This window comes from Cynara cardunculus (genome assembly GCF_001531365.2).
Source record: "Cynara cardunculus var. scolymus isolate 2C chromosome LG 2, CcrdV1, whole genome shotgun sequence".
Lineage (NCBI taxonomy): Eukaryota > Viridiplantae > Streptophyta > Magnoliopsida > Asterales > Asteraceae > Cynara > Cynara cardunculus.
In genome coordinates, this window is record NC_037529.1 from 31339790 (window position 1) to 31356837 (window position 17048).

The following is a 17048-nucleotide window of genomic DNA, read 5'->3' on the forward strand; positions in this document are numbered from 1 at the left end:
AGATAGATTCTATCTATATTTTCCACTTGTTTTTCCTGGTAAGTTTCCTTATATAAAATTCGAAGAACAGAGCAAGTATTAGGTTGATCATGATCTAAGGCTCACTTGTAAATACATTGTAACCTTCCTTTGATTTGTATAATTGATATTTCTCTCTGTGTGGACGTACAATATCAGACTGTTTATAGAACCACGTTAAATATCACCTTCTCATTTTACTTATCATCTCCTATTATGATTTTTTATGATTCTTAACTGCATTTCTAAGCTTGTCGGTTGGTATTCTTGATAGGGTCATTGTTACATCATCTTAGATCCTATTTTATCCGTATTTGTTGTTTGGGTCTGATTGACATTCGGTTTTCACTGGTTATCTAGCATTGTGGAAACTTGTTATTGTGATTGTTGATGAACCCCAACCCTAAATGGGAAAGTCGAGAAGAAAGAGGCCTTGATGTCTTGTTTAGTTATTAAGGACACTAAAGGATGGTTTGAGGAGGAGACTCCGGAAGTTGTTGTAGACTCATCTACGGTGAATTTAGTGATCAAAGCCACCAATAGAGTGCAAAGGGGGAGTAGTTGATGTTAGGGAAAATATAGACCAGGAAAGGGTTGGTCGATCAGAACCGGATTACTTGAGAATCATGTAAGAGATCACTTTCCGAATTGATATTTCAACCCTATGCCTGGGTTACACGAAATTCAATCTAGGATAAGACTCAAGAGAGCACTTTTGCTTTTAGGCACAAAAACGAGAGCAAACTTGTTGGAGATATTGTTGGATTTTTCAAAAACCCGTCCCTAAAAACATAAGCATAAAGGTTATTTATGATCATAAAAATTAACCGAAATGATAATCATGGATTAATTTTAAGAGTAGTGGACAGTTATAAAACTGCACATTAAAAGTAGTGGACAATTACGAAACTGCTCATTAATGACAGTAGACCGTTACAAAACTGTTCTAACTGTTGAAGACATGAAGCCAAAGACGAACCAAAGCCCCTCTGGTTCTTAAGGACCAGAACTCTTCTTGGAATTACCAACCAGATCCATTTTTTAGCAATCATAAGCAAGGAACTAGAATCTCTAGTCTTACCAATCAGTGCCTCTGGTTCTTAACAACCAGAGGCACAGAACCAGAGCCTCTGGTCCTTAACCAACTAGACTCAAGGTTGTCCTTGTCATCCAGAGGCAAGGCCGACCAGAGCCCCTCTGGTATGGTCCTTAACAACTCTAGACAAGGAACTAGAGACGAGCACCATGCAGAGCCTCTACATAGTACATGAAGAGCCTCTAGCTCGCCTATATAGAACTATGCATGAAGGTATTTCTAGTCCGTCTCTGATCCCCCTCTGGTCCTTATAATCAATTTTCACTATAATTCAAGGGGTGCAGCCCCTTAAATCCCACCAGGGTCATACTCGTCTTATAACAAGTGTGCACTCCGCACCTCCTGACTTCTATTAGAACAGAATATAAACCTCCCTTAGAACTCGATGTTACTTCCAATTACACTTAAATGGCCTGGTAACACTAAAATCACCAACAATCCTCCCCCATTTTAGTGTAACCCATGAAATAACAATTTGAAATGAATAAACCAAACTTGCACACAAATGAAAATATCGAATCGATTGAATTTCCATGTTAGCATTTTACATATTTCAAATATTCAAGAATCAGGGTTTTCCTAAGGATTAAACCTATCAACTCATTTGAATACTTGAAGATAAAATACATGCAAGTTCACAATACTCTTTCAGCAAAATAACTGCCACTATTATAAAATTGTGTGTCCCAATCCTCTCATGATTGTATAGAGGGCCAAGTCCCCAACCTTGTTGAAGTGCGACTACACTTCACAATCACATAGGTAATTCGTTTCCTTTGTGTATCCACATATACACTTTATCAGAGGAATTATTAAGAAGAAAAGCTTCAATCTTCCCACTGCAGTACCGAACACAAACCCGGGATGAATCAATCTTGTGTTCCAGTTTATAAGTGTAAGCTTTCCACATTGAATCCAACTTCCAATGTCATATTAGAAGTGAATTGGGCGTCTCACCATTATAAATGTATAAGCACTTTAATCCCATCCCAATTGCAGACTTGTGCACTAAGTCTCTAGTTAGACCTTTAGTTAAATGATCTGCTAATTATGTTGCGTTCTAACAAACTCAACAAAAAACCCCATTCATGATCAATTCTCTGATCATGTTGTGTTTAACACCCAGGTGTCTAGACTTGCAATTATAAACTTGGCTATAAGCTTTGGCTAACGTGGTTGCACTATCATAATGAATAGAAATAGGTGTAATCGGCTTTGACCACAATGGAATCTCATAAATCAAATTCTTTAGCCATTCTGCCTCTTTACTAGCAACAGCTAAAGCCACAAACTCAGATTCCATTGTTGAGTTCATGATACAAGTTTGCTTCTTGGATGCCCAAGAGATTGCACCTTCCCCAAGCAAAAATACCCAACCACTAGTTGAGGAGTGGTCCTTCATGTTGGATATCCAACTTGCATCCGAATAACCCTCTAACACCGAAGGATATCCTAAGTAACTCAAAACGTAATTCTTGGTTCCTTTAAGTTATTTAAATACTCTTTGCACCGCTTGCCAATGTTGAGTGCTAGGATTGCTAGTATACCTACTCAACCGCCCTACAACATATGTTATGTCGGGCCTGGTGCTTGTCATGGCATACATCAAGCTACCAATGGCTTTAGAGTACTCTAGTTGTGAAATTGACATGTCTGTATTTGTAATTAATTTCACACTAGGATCCATAGGCATGCTTATAGGAGAACAATCGCTATAATTAAAGTTCTTGAGAATTCTCTCAATATAATGAGATTGTGTCACTACAATCCCTTTGTTATCCCGTTTAATTCTTATACCAAGAATAACATCAGCCTCTCCCATGACTTTCATGGAAAAATTAGATGACAACAATTTCTTAGTTTCATCTACCTAATTTTGATCAGTTCCAAAAAATCAACATGTCATCTACATACAAGCAGATGATCACACGTAGCTCCTTTAGCATCAAATATTTTATAAACACATTTCTCAAATTGGTTTAAGGCAAAACCACATGACAAGATAACTTCATCAAACTTTGATGCCATTGTTTAGGCGTTTGTTTCAGCCCGTACAATGATTTTACCAGTTTATACACTTTATGCTCGTTTTCGGGCATAACAAAGTCTTCCGGTTGTTTCATATAAACTTCCTCATGAAGATCACCATTCAAGAAGGATGTCTTCACATCCATTTGATGGATAATCATATTGTGTATTGCCGCCAAGGCGACTAACAATCTAATAGTCGAGATACGTGCTACCGGAGCATACGTATCGAAATAGCTAATACCAGGTTTTTTCAGAAACCCTTGAATGACCAACCAGGCCTTGAATTTATCAATTTTCCCGTCCACTTTTATCTTCTTTTTGAAGATTCATTTGCATCCAAGAGGTTTAGAACCTAAAGGCAAATCTAATAACACCCAGGTGTTATTTTCAAGAATTGATGACATTTCGTCATCAATTGCCTCCTTCCAGAAGATGGCATCTTGACATTCAATCTCTTCTTGAAAGGTCCTTAGGTCATCCTCAATACTGTAATAGTAAGAGTATTGAAGCCCAAGCTCATCCCTTGATCCTTCAACCAAATAAAGTTGGAAATCGGGACCGAAATTTTTGGCAATTCGGTCTTGTTTGCTCCACAGGACCTGTTGTGTTCCGGGACTTGAAACACCATCCAAAATTTCTGAATTTTGCACTTTATTAGTGCTATGAATCAGGTCTCTAGGCCTTTGCATCGATGAGTGTCGCATCTCATCAAAAATCGCATCCCACGAGTCGATAACGGTATTTATTGATACTGAATGGTTAGGTTCTATTACATAGAACCTATAAGCGTTGGACAATGAACATACAGTCAATTCCACATTCACCCAAAGTCTTCCTTTTGGGTTCGGGTAGTTTTACAACAACCCGACAACCCCAAATTCGAAAATAAGTCAAATTCGGAGTTCTCTTGAACCAAAGTTCATATGGGATGGTTTTGTTTCATTTGTTTGGAACTCTATTCAAAACATAACAGACCGTTAACATGGCCTCTCCCTAAAATCCCTCACTCAATCCCGAGTAAGAAAGCATCGAGTTTACCATTTCCTTTAAAACTCCCCTATTTTGTTGATGTGTGTATGGTGTCGTTGTCTCATGAAAAATACCAACTAATTGGAAGAATTGGGGATCCATATATTTCCCTCCCCGATCAGTTCTAAGACACTTAATCGAATTACCCAGTTGTAATTCAACCTCGTATCTATAAATTTTAAATTTATCTAACGCTTCGTTTTTGGAATGCAAAATATAGACGAAGCAAAACCGAGTGTTGTCATCAATAAACGTGACAACATAACTCTTATTTACCAAAGAAAGAGCAAAATGAAAATCAAAAAGATCAGTGTGTACAAGTTCCAAAACAACCGACTTTCTTTCAACATTTGGAAAAGGTTGTTTCGTAACTTTTGTAAGCATGCAGGTCTTACATTTTTCTGCATAAATATCAAAGGCTGGAATTAATCCATCCTTTAACATTTCTTGCACTCTTCTAAAATTTACATGATCCAATCTTGCGTGCCAATTCATCGAGTCATTTTAGAAGAAGAACATTTCGATAAATATGCATAATATTAGAAATTGAAATTCGATTCACCACATTTAAACAAAACATTTTATGATGATAATAAACAAATCCAAAAAAAAATAACTATATTGAGATAGAATTTTTTACCTATCCGATTATAGACTTGCTTATAGCAAATACTATTCAAACAACCACCACCAACCAAATTCTTACCAGTCCCGCAAATCGGTGCAGTCGACTCGTTCCCCATGTTTAGCACAAATCCATCTTCAACCGGTGTCAATTTCTCAAACCAACATTGATCTTTGCAAACATGGCATGTCGCCCCTTAGGCCACCTACCATCCACAATCATCATTATGTACATAGAAAGACTTGGGAATTTGTGAGACATAGTAAACATGAACGGATTTATCAAAGTTAATCAAAAACTGACCTCCTTTCACTTGATCTTGGTCCTTAAACCCGGCTCCACATCCTCCACTTGTTTCACCAGCACCGTTGAGCTTAACTCGACAATCACGTTTGCAATGGCCCATTTTGTTGCATCTCCAACACACCAAATCCTTTTTTTAAGGACTTATTGGGTACATCAAACTTCCACTTCTTGCCTTTCCCGTTATTGTCATTGGAGTGTGTTTTCTTTTCCTCGATCATGTTAACCGAGGATTGTCCCAATTCAACTTTCTTATCCTTGCCATTTTCTTGCACCCAAAGATTCTTTGATGTGCAAGTGGCTACCAAGTTGTACCAACGACAGTTCCTCCTTTTGATGTTTCAAATTATGCTTGAAATCTTTCTAAGACGATGGAAGTTTGTCAATCACACTCGACACAACAATGGATTCATTCATATTCATTTTGTGCAATGTGAATCGATCCAAAATGCAAAGGATTTCATTATATTGTTCCATTACGGGCATTAAGTCAACAATTTTGTAACTATTAAAATCACTCACCAAGAACTTCTTACTAGAAGCATCTTTAGCGATATATTTTGACTCAAGGGAACTCCATAATTCCTTCTCACTTTCCGTATTTTGGTAGATGTCAAAAAGGGGATTAGTCATACCGTTTAGAATGTGGCCTCTGTATATGTAACGTCATTCTCACACTTCCTCCTTCTCTGGGCTTGTTCCAGCATCTCGTCCTCCACTATCTCAGGCATAGGGGTACTCAGCAGATACACCACCTTCAAGGTTGTTAGAAGAAAATTCATCTTTTTCTGCCAGCGCCTGAAGTCAAGTCCTTCAAATTTCTCCATCTTTCCAAACATTGAGGTCATCTCTTTTACAGGCGCAACCATGGCTGACATCACAAGAAATATCAATTTGATTGTTTGGGAAAATATAGGACCAGGAAAGGGTTGGTCGATCAAAACCGGATTATTTGAGAATCGTGTAAGAGATCACTTTCCGAATTTAATTTCGACCCTATGCTTGGGTTATAAGAAATTCAATCTAGGATAAGACTTAACAGAACACTTTCGCTTTTAGGCACAAAAACGAGAGCAAACTTGTTGGCGACTATTTTTGGATCGTTCAAATCCCTAAAAACATAAGCATAAAGGTTATTTATGCTCATAAAAATTAACTGAAATGATAATCATGGATTAATTTTAGGAGTAGTGGATAGTTATAGAACTGTACATTAAAAGTAGAGGACAGTTACAAAACTGCTCATTAATGATAGTAGACAGTTATAAAACTGTTATAGTCGTTCCATACATGAAGTCAGAGACTAGACGGACCAAAGCCCCTCTGGTCCTTAAGGACTAGAGCCCCTCTGGTCCTTAAGGACTAGAGCCCCTCTTTGTCTTACGAACCAGATCCAAGTCTTAGCAATCATAAGCAAGAACCAGAGCCTCTGATCTTATCAATCAGCGCCTCTAGTCCTTAACAACCAGAGTCAAGGCAGACCAGAGCCCCTCTTGGTCTTACAAACCAGATCCAAGTCTTAGCAATCATAAGCAAGGAACCAGAGCCTCTGATCTTATCAATTAGCGCCTCTAGTTCTTAACAACCAGAGTCAAGGCAGACCAGAGCCCCTCTGGACATTAACAACCAAAGGCACGGAGCCAGAGCCTCTGGTTCTTAATCAACTAGACTCAAGGTTGTCCTTATCATCTAGAGGCAAGGCCGACCAGATCCGCTCTGGTCTGGTCTTTAACAACTCTAGCAAGGAACTAGAAACGAGCACCATGCAGAGCACCATGTAGAGCCTCTGCATAGTACATGCAAAGCCTCTAGCTCGCCTATATAGAGCTCTGCATGAAGACATTTCTGGTCCGTCTCTAATCCCCTTCTAGTCCTTATGATCAATTTTCACTACAATGCAAGGGGTGCAGCCCCTTAACTCCCACCAGGGTCATACTCGTCTTATAACAAGTGTGCACTCCGCACCTTCTGACTTGTATTAGAACAGAGTAACCCCCTTAGAACTCGATGTTACTTCCAATTACACTTAAATGGTCTGGTGACAGTAAAATCACCAACAGTTGATTATCCAGGTTGGTATTGCATATGTGAGTCCATGATTCACATTTGCATCTTCATATGTGAATAATTGGTAAAAGATGTAGGTAAACAAGTATAGATACACATGCATTTTTAAAATGGTGTTTTTGGTTTTACTAATGATTCATATATAGATCAACCTTTTTACCTTTCTCATTTAAACCTTCCCCCAAGAACCATTATATCAGAAAAATCAATGGTCTAAATTAGAACGACATTGTTGTAGATAAATAGAAAGTTGAGGAAACTTAAAGGCTTGATTGATTGGTGGTATAATTGGGAAGAAAAAAAATCTATTTGAAGATGTATATGTGAAACCATATAAATAATCTTTGACATCGATTCACATATTCATCTTCAAATAGATTTTTTAAATGGATTTTTGTATTCATATTATCTCAATGAGTATATTTTTCTATTAATATACACTAAAAATAATTGTCCAGAAATTAAGATGCAAGTAATATCATCACCATATATCCACTTCAAATAATTTCCACAATCAACAAATAACATGGCTTTCAAAATCTTCCTGAAATGAATGATACACACATAAATATTCATAAAAAGTTGTGATTGCAAAAACTATTTCCTGATGATCACAAAAATTCATTCAACACTCAGCCTACACCCACATCTGGTTTTGGCACCATCAGCAACCCGACCATGGTCCGCTCATCGCAAACGAACATATAATGTTATATTTCATAACCATTACTTACCATCCACACTTGAAGGAAGTAAGCCTCCGCTGTACGTAAAGAGGCTTTCGCTCAAGTAAGGATGGTCATGCCTGTTACTTTTCCCTTCATAACTTTCTGATGTGGATGCTGATTCAACATTCGGATTGATACCTGCCAATTCCATGATATTCTCTATCTCTTTCATAACTTCACTCATCCTTGGTCTTTGATCCCCTGTGTCTTCCACACACCTCAATGCAATATCCACAAATCTCTCCAATCCTTGTAGTTGGGTATTGAGACCGATGATTGGATCAAGAACTTCACGGAGGTTGTATAAGTCTTTTTCCTTGTCCATTGCTTCGTTCACCTCCCTCACAATGTACCTACCTCTCTCAATTGGATTTCTTGCCGTTATCAGCTCCAACATCACGATTCCAAAACTATAAACATCACTTTTTTCCGTCAATTGCTGAGTCATGTAGTATTCAGGATCCATGTAGCCCTATAACAATTGGAGTTAAAGTTAAAAGTGTTGAATTGACATGCATCAAATCCGAATATTGGCAAGAAAAGGCTCAAGTTTTTCTATATCTATGCTCAAACAATCTAGCAAAAACACTGAAAAAGAAAACCAAATTCGTTTTAGTTTTTTACTTAATGTAGAACTTTTTTCAGAATCAATGTAACAAAATTTTAAACTTCTCTATTTCCTATTTGGTGACCCATATTTTCTCAATCAATATATTTTTGACCATGCGCCTTTTTTCTCTCAATCAATATAACTTGACATCCTAGTCATCAAGAGTTACAAGATGAGTACGTTACCTGTCAAAATAGGTATGAAATATGAAATTTTGAAACTATGTTACATTGATTGTGGAAAAAAAAATTGTTACGGTAAATAGGAACTAAATGTTGCTTTGTGAGCAAAAATAAAATGGGTATGAAAGAAATGTGACTAACCATGGTTCCTTTGACTTGGGTGGTAACGTGTGTCCTTTCAACATCACCCATCGGCTTGGAAAGACCGAAATCAGCAACTTTGGCATTCAAGCGTTCATCAAGTAAGATATTGGTTGTCTTGACATCCCTATGTATGATGGGAGGATCTGCAAGATCATGAAGATACTGCAAACCTCTAGCTGCTCCAACAATTATTTTAAGTCTTCTCATCCAATCCAACCTGATCCCGGACTTCCCTGTTGAGAATTTTGGTGCTCTTTGCATCATTCTATTGAATTCCATTCATTTTTACTTTTTATTTGATTTCTGTTTTTTTAAGTATATAATATTTATATACGGCAAATAGAACAAATAAACTCACATATCATTTTCATCTTTTGGTGAGGTTTGAACCCTTTGACCTTGTAGGAGGCCAAGAATTCACATACCGCTAGGCAGATTCTTTGGTTATTTGTTTTATGTTCTATGAATCAAACTGATATCTAAAGATCAAACAATCGACAAGGTAACAAAACCAGCATGCTTTTGAGAGGCAGTTATCTCTCCAAAACTATTGCAAGTAAAGTAGAAAATCACTATGATCTTGTCTCTATTTATAAAAAAGAAAAAGAAGTATATTATGAAATATTAATCAACTTGAATAAGATAATAATCACTCTGACCTTATTAGATAAATAGACAGACAACTGACACTGTGACAAGTAGGTGAGAAAGAAGGGACTATACCTGAAAGACTATCTTTGAGTGTACCATTTACAATATACTCGTAGACCAACATCTGTTCACCTTCATCGAAACAGAAACCCACAAGGCTGACAACATTCTTGTGGTGAACCCTTGAAAGAAGCTCAATCTCAGTTTTAAATTCAAGACCACCCTGTGTTGAGTGCCCTTGAGCTCTTTTAATGGCAACCAATTGCCCATTTGGAAGAGTCCCTCTGTAGACCTACAAATTATCAACCAAATTTTTAGCATCAAGTGGTAAAAGACAAAAGGTTGCAGATTTACCAAAACTAACCATCCCAAAGCCACCAGCTCCTATATTGGCTGTTGCTGTAAAATTATTTGTGTATGTCTTAAGCTCTTCATATGTGAAAGATCTTGCCCCTTTCAGTTGAGGACAAGCACCACTGCCTTTATCTGGATCCCAAGAAGCTGCATGTTTTAATGTTATTAGAGGAGTAGCTACGAGGCTAGAGAGTGTTTTTTGTTTGATATTTACCGAAAGGACTGTTCTTCTTGGTAGCTTTTTCAGCTCTTCCCTTCTGGCGGCAAGCATAAAGTCCTGCAAAGATAAGTAATAGCAGTAGGACACAACCACCCACTGATACTCCAACGATGATTCCGATGCTAACCGATCTGGGTTTTCCTTTTGATGCATCTGTAATTTGTATGCACACCATCAGGAAAGAAACCGGTTATGTGGAAGCTAAATATGTCTACTTTCAGAAAAAATGAAGGTTTACCTGCGAAGGAATCATAGTTGTTGCCAATAAAGAAGTAGGGTCCAAAAAAGTGAGGAGGTTTGTATGTTTGGTTGCTAAACACAAATGCAACCCGAGAAATTCCTGACCTATTGAAACGTTCATCACCAGAGGGGAAGATCTCTAGGCTTATCTCCAGGTAGTCATTCTTTTTCTTGATGGGGCTACTCAGTGAAAGCGAATCAACCGGGAGCTGATTAGATTCAAAAGTGTCCATCATGGTATTCTGAAGGGAAGTATAGATTGTTGAGTTTCCCAGATCAGAGAAGGAAGGAGCCCTGAAAAATAAGGTTCCTGAGTACGGATACAAACATTTACAATTCGGACTTGGAACTTGAGGCAAACTGCATGTATTAGCAGGAACACAATTGTTGGCTGGTGTCGAATATGAGTAGTTAGATCCTGTGGGTTGATCGCAATATGCTTTACTTGCTTCTGATCCGGAACAAAATGGATTACCAACGAAACTGCAACTAATACAAGAGAAATACCAAACGGGTGAAATTGTATTCGTACTAAACAATACAAACTGTACAATGCAATGGGTAACCCTTGGGAGTAGCTCAAATGTTTGCTCCCCATTGTCACCGGTTTAATTGTCACCGGTTTAAGTTCGTAACAGAGCTTTTCCCATGGGATTATAGAAGGTGTGTGTCAGACACCCACGTTTATCCCAAAAAAACAATAGTCGTGGGTAGCGAACATACATCAGGTCGGCAGAGTATCCTTTTCTTAGTGTGAACCCGTTAATCAAGTTATTGGTCATATCAATGAGCCGAAGATGGGTGCTATAAGTAACTCCAAGATCCACGGTACCATTAAGCTTGTTGTTTCTCATAACCCTGAAATGCAATTAGTAATTGTTTCAGAATTTTAACGGGGAAAACTAAAATTAAATTCTGATAATATTAAGAGGATGTCCTCACACAGTCTCTATCTGTGGGATGCTAAATAAGCCAACCGGTACTTCTCCTTGAAGCCCTGTATTTTGCATCATCCTGACATAGCAAATTTAACAAACAGTTAATTAAAACTGATCAAGAAAATAATTTAGCTAGAAAACTATTCCTCACATGTTTGGCACGTTCGATGCATGAACCATCTTAGCCTCCTTAAACCCTACTCCATTTGGGACTCACCTAGTTTGTTTGGTTTGGTTTATTGAACATACCAAACATGTTACATATAGAATACATGGTAAAAGAGTAAAATGTTATACATTTTAACCCCTTTGCCTCAAAGGTTCATGATTTGTTGCATGGGTGAGCACATCGTAACCATGACATCCTAGTAGGCAACTCCCATGGCTCAACTTTGGAGCCATGACAACTATATATACATATATCCTGCCAATCTGAAGTGGCAGGAGTAGAGAGATTCAACGAATCTATACCAAACATCTTCGATCAAAATAGAGAATTGGTAGACTGATGAAGACCAAAGTGATTGTCGTTCACTAGCTGTTGAAGATTGAAGCTTTGAATTTTTTCTATAAGCCTTAGCATTATCTAGAGGACTAATCATAGCTCAATTGATACAAGGTACATGAATCAAGGAGCTCCCATTTGACCACTGTTTTTTTTACCTCTGATCTATCTAAAACAACCCTTGAAGAGGATTGCTGACAAATATGAGAGGAGAGGAGGGTCTGCCGAATACGCAGGGTGGAGTCACAGATGACGTTCAACTAAAGTTGGCACAGACTATAAAGTGGTTCAATATGTAGAGAGAGAAATGTACAATGTTGTTAGAGATTGCAAGGATGAAAACCATGGAGGTATCTCTGATGCCTCGAACGAATTATTGCTCATGTCCCTGCAAATGCAGATCAATTACATTTATTAGTTTTAATGATGGGACTAAGAGCAAGTCATCCTTAAAAGGGGAGAACAATAGTGAAATACACAAGCAGTCGCATGATGTAGATACTTACAAATGGTTGAGGACACTCATGCCAGTAAGATTCGGTAATCGGCCATTCAAATTGTTGTTAGATAGAAACCTAAAACAACACAAGTCCACACATATCTCAGTGATTCCTCAAAAAACTGAATAACAAACGCATGTTCTTTTAAATTATGTTTTTCAACTTACAACTGGTTGACTGATGTAAGATTGTTGATATTTGACGGGACTTCTCCACTTAAACGATTCCTGTCTAATCGTCTTTTTCATACACAAAAAAGTTCAAGTTGAATATCAATAAGAAATACACACGACACGCACACCCACACACATATATATATATATATATATTATATTTATCGGTATGTAATAGCTAAAAGTACTCACAACACCTCGAGATTCTGAACCAGTCCTAGTGTCAACGGAATGGTGCCTGTTAAGTCATTATCTTCAAATAGCCTGCTCAATTAACATATATATATATATATATATATATATATCAACAATGAAAATGAATTATGTTCAAAATGGTCATCAAAATTTGGCTCACAGGAACGTACACATGCTTAAGAGTCATTTTTGAGCTGAAGAGCTGAGACGGAATTTCACCCGAGAGTTTGTTCTTTCCAAAGTGGCTGTAATTAAATGGATAGAAGTAAGTTGTATTTGAGATGGTAATGGTTTTTATTAGTATTGTATTTGCACATACAAGTGCTTTGTATTGACCAGCAAATCAAGGCCAGGGGTGGCTCCATCAGAAACTGGTATTCCTCCACTAAGCTTGTTATCAGCTATATCGAACCAGTAAAGTTTAGTGAGATTCCCAAAGGATGGTGGTATCCGTCCAGTGAAGCCATTAGAATTCAAAGCCCTGCAAAATAATCGAAAATGCTATCTTCCTGGCCTTTTTGATTCTTAAATAAGACTTCAAAACAATACCCTTTTCAACATATTTGCACATATCAAAAGATCCTTACAAGTAGCTCAGCTGGGGTAGAGATCCAAGCGACTCCGGAAGTGGACCATTGAAACCGCAACCAACTAAGATTCTGACATAGAATTTCAAAACCAAGTTTACCATTGTAATTATTAACCAGTAAGCTTAAGTTATTAGCACATAATGAGAACGTCCTTACAAACTTGATAATTTGTTTAACTTGCCGATTTCTGGAGTAAGAGATCCTGTGAGACGCTTATTGTATGATAGATCCCTACATGCAATAACATGCTTAAAACTTGCAAGCTTTTTATAAAAGTTAAACTAGCTAACAACAGCTTAGTTTAGTAAACATACAGAGTTCGCAATTCAGATAATTGCGCAATGTCTCCAGACAGCTCACCACTTAAATCTATGTTTGCTAAGGTTCTGAAATGTAATAACAACAAAGTTGGATAGTTTCAGTAGTCATCTGAATATGATCAGTGGGAGAATTGAGTGCTCACATTGATGTCACACGTGAACCGGTGCAGGTAATCCCAACCCATTCATCCCCACATGGGTCCGAGCCAACCCAATTGGGTGGTGTATTCTGCCAATTATCCATGAGAGCGTGTAGATATACATCTGCATCAAAAGGTAAGGATTTGTTCATCTTTTCAAGTCTTGTGAACCTTCACCTAATAATAATATACTGTGTAAAACGAGAGACAGTTATCATATAAAAGTAAGAAAAGGTAACCACATATATCAAGAATGCATTCTGGACTTCATAATAACAGATCTTATTTAAACAACGACTTACATTTTTATGTAAATTTTAACATACTCCATTCAGCCACAAGAGAACATTCAACTTCATAATGTTTTACTTGTCCTAAAAAAGAGTTTTATTTTAAATTTAAACCGCATTATATTCCAAAATTACAATTCTTTTGTTGATTGAATAAAGCATCACTGTGTTAATGTATTTGTATTGTATTTACTCGATGGATAAACTTGTGCAAAATGATTGTGCTTGAATTCATTCTGAGTTGTAAACTGGAGTTTTCTGAGAGATTTTATATATAAGTTCTGGATAGATTTATGATGCATGAAATTTGATTTTCTACAAACACTTTTTGATGGGCACATACTTAAATAGTTGTAACTGATGATTAGGAGGATAAGTATGAAGGAAAAAGTTGTGGAATACAAAAAAGGATTAAATATTGCTTAATGATTTGGTTAAATCAATAAGCTCATTTAGTCCGTAAAAATTGAGACGATAGCAGTAAAACACACAAATAGACTCATGGAGTTTGTCCTAAGTTTGGAAATCCATATGCATCACAAGGATCAAACATAACGGTTTTAACTCTCTTTGCCTTAGAAGCATAACAAACAGCAGAAGAAGAAAACTATAATACAAATCCTTGAACTGAGATGTGATGCTATTGAATATAAAAGAACTTACAATCCTGATCCTGGCCTGATGTAAGCAGCAGATGCATGAATCCTAGCACAAGCAACAGCTCGATTCTTAAGCTCATTTCTCAAGGTAGTAAGCAGTATGTGGCTAGCAGAAATGGTTTTACTTGGGACTTGAATGTTCATAAACCACTATATGGTAATTTATATGCAGAAGAAGATAGCTAGCTTCTTAAAGTATGATTGGTCCACTGGTTTAATAAATGCCCCACTGCACTCATGTCCACATGTCCTACCACTTCATCCATCTTCAACTCTCATTATGACTGCTGATGGATAATTGGATAGTTATTAGTGATGTTATTACTTTTATCTGAGCAATAATCACAGATTTGTTTTCCCCTTAATTGCTCTGTATTTTATGCCGTTACTTTCCCTTGTGTACGTCTTCAATGTACCTACTCGTTACCTTTTTCTTTTTTCCCTCTTCTATGTTCAATGTGTGCTAGTCTCCGGTCGTTTTACAAGTCGGGGGTCTTCACGGAGAAAACGACTCTACTCGTTGCGGTAGAGATCAGGTCTACGTACATCTCACCCTTCCCCTTGGACACTAGTTTCTAGTGGGATTTACAGGATCCCTTCTTTTTAAATTTAAAATACTTAAAAATTGGCAAAAGGTGGAACTGAACAGATTATACCAAAAAACAACCATTGTTACCCAACCTTGTACACGATCACATATGATTTTGTACATCATCATGGTGAATACACAGTTGAAAAAAATATAGTAATATAGATGTCAAATTAAAGAGAAAAAGATGTTTGTGTTATAGAATAATTGAAAAAGAAACAACAATAGAATGGAGAAAATGAATCTGTATTTCTCATTAATCATAGGTCCTTTTTAGGGATGAGTTACAAGTAGATAACTATGAGATATTTCACTTTTATTCTAACTCTAATATATCTATCTCTATCTCTATATCTATTGGCATATCCTTTAGACGATGACACACTTATCCTCAGACCTTACTTGATTCACTTGAATCTTAAGAAGAGTCTATCGTTGTTGATTATAGAAAAACTTTGGCGAAATATGTTTTGTATTATCACCCTTGATAGATCCTACATCCATTTGTTCGATACAGCCTGCATTATCTTCATATATGTATGTAGGATTTTAATTGGTTGAACTTAAACCACTAGCCCCTCTTATATGTGTAATGATAGACCTTAGTCATATACACTCTCGAACCGCCTCATGTAGAGCAATAATCTCTAAATGGTTCGAGGATGTAGCTACAAGGGTTTGCTCGGTAGATTTCCAAGAATTTGTGTCGTGTTTCCAATTGTTAAAACATATCCTGTTTGGGAATGACCTTTATGTGGGTCAAAAAGATACCCAACATCACAAAGCCTACTAATATATCATTTGGGGTTTCACTGTATGGGATAACGCTTTATTTGTTAACCTTTAACAGGTATTATAACCCCATTTTTTTCTTTGTAAGGAAAGAATAACCCCATGTCAATGGTTCCTTTTAGGTATCGAAATATATTCTTGATACCATTCCGATGATGTTGCGTTTGCGCCACGTTAAATCTAGCTAACAAGTTTAGTGAGAATGCAATATATGATCGAGTATATTCTGCTAAGTACAAAAACGCGCCTACTGCACTTAGATAGGGAATTACAGCTCCCAACACCTCTTTGTCATCATTCTTTAGACGAAATGGATCTTTCCTTATATCCAACACGTCGACCGATCATGGGAGTGCTAGCCGAACGCACTTTGTCCATATTAAACCGCTTGATCATTTTCTAGACATATGTGATTAGGAGGAAATAATATTCCACAAAATCGTGGTCCTAGCTCAAATAGCTAGACAAAACCAAGTTTTCCCAAGATCTTTCATCTCAGATTTAGATTTCAAGTAACTTGTGGTTCTCTTATTTTATCAATAGTGCCTATTATATTCATAACATCGACATATAGAGCTTGGATTAAAAGTCTATAACTCGTTTACGTTATAAATACACAAAGGAATGGTTCATCGTTCTTATATCTCTTCCCAATCAAGTATTCACTTAGACGGGTATATCATGCCCACCTAGATTGCTTATAATCTATAAAGTGAACGTTTCAATTTTATTACAAAACCTCTCTGTGGTTTAGAGTTACTTGACTTAGGTAATGTAATGCCATCAGGAACTTATATATATATATATATATATATATATGAATCTAGGTCCTCGTAGAGATACGTAATAACCGCATCACGAGCTGCATTTCCAGTCCTTTGGAAACTACTAAGTTAATTAATTAGCAGAACGTTATAACGTCCATCACAAGAGAGCATGTCTTCTCGTGATCAATCCAGGACATTATGAGAAACTTTGTGCCAAAGGGAAGCCTTATACATTATGACTTAATTATTCTCATTATACTTTTTGACAAATGGTTTATCTATCTTATAGGCT

General features: G+C 37.0%; 1 protein-coding gene across 1 annotated transcript; it reads right to left on the bottom strand.

Moving 5' to 3' along the window:
• Window positions 1-7633: 7633 nt before the first annotated feature.
• Window positions 7634-14717, bottom strand: LOC112506816 (probable leucine-rich repeat receptor-like protein kinase At5g49770). Its single transcript, XM_025111098.1, has 19 exons — window positions 14613-14717; window positions 13663-13783; window positions 13514-13585; window positions 13356-13430; window positions 13197-13268; window positions 12929-13090; window positions 12780-12854; window positions 12607-12678; window positions 12409-12480; window positions 12248-12316; window positions 12055-12129; window positions 11241-11312; window positions 11022-11156; window positions 10297-10787; window positions 10053-10211; window positions 9849-9985; window positions 9557-9776; window positions 8831-9066; window positions 7634-8369 (listed from the first exon to the last, which is right to left on the bottom strand). Exons 1-19 carry the CDS (start codon window positions 14686-14688, stop codon window positions 7896-7898), a joined length of 2865 nt encoding a protein of 954 aa, XP_024966866.1. The 5' UTR covers window positions 14689-14717; the 3' UTR covers window positions 7634-7895.
• Window positions 14718-17048: the final 2331 nt, after the last annotated feature.

Bases quoted from the DNA above. Each gene is read 5' to 3' on its own strand.
- LOC112506816 (XM_025111098.1), bottom strand. From the start codon at position 14,688: ATGAGCTTAAGAATCGAGCTGTTGCTTGTGCTAGGATTCATGCATCTG. The intron at 13,431-13,513 runs GTATGTTTACTA...TATTGCATGTAG, and splicing joins TTATCTGAATTGCGAACTCT to GGATCTATCATACAATAAGC. The intron at 8,370-8,830 runs GTTAGTCACATT...CAATTGTTATAG, and splicing joins CCCAAGTCAAAGGAACCATG to GGCTACATGGATCCTGAATA.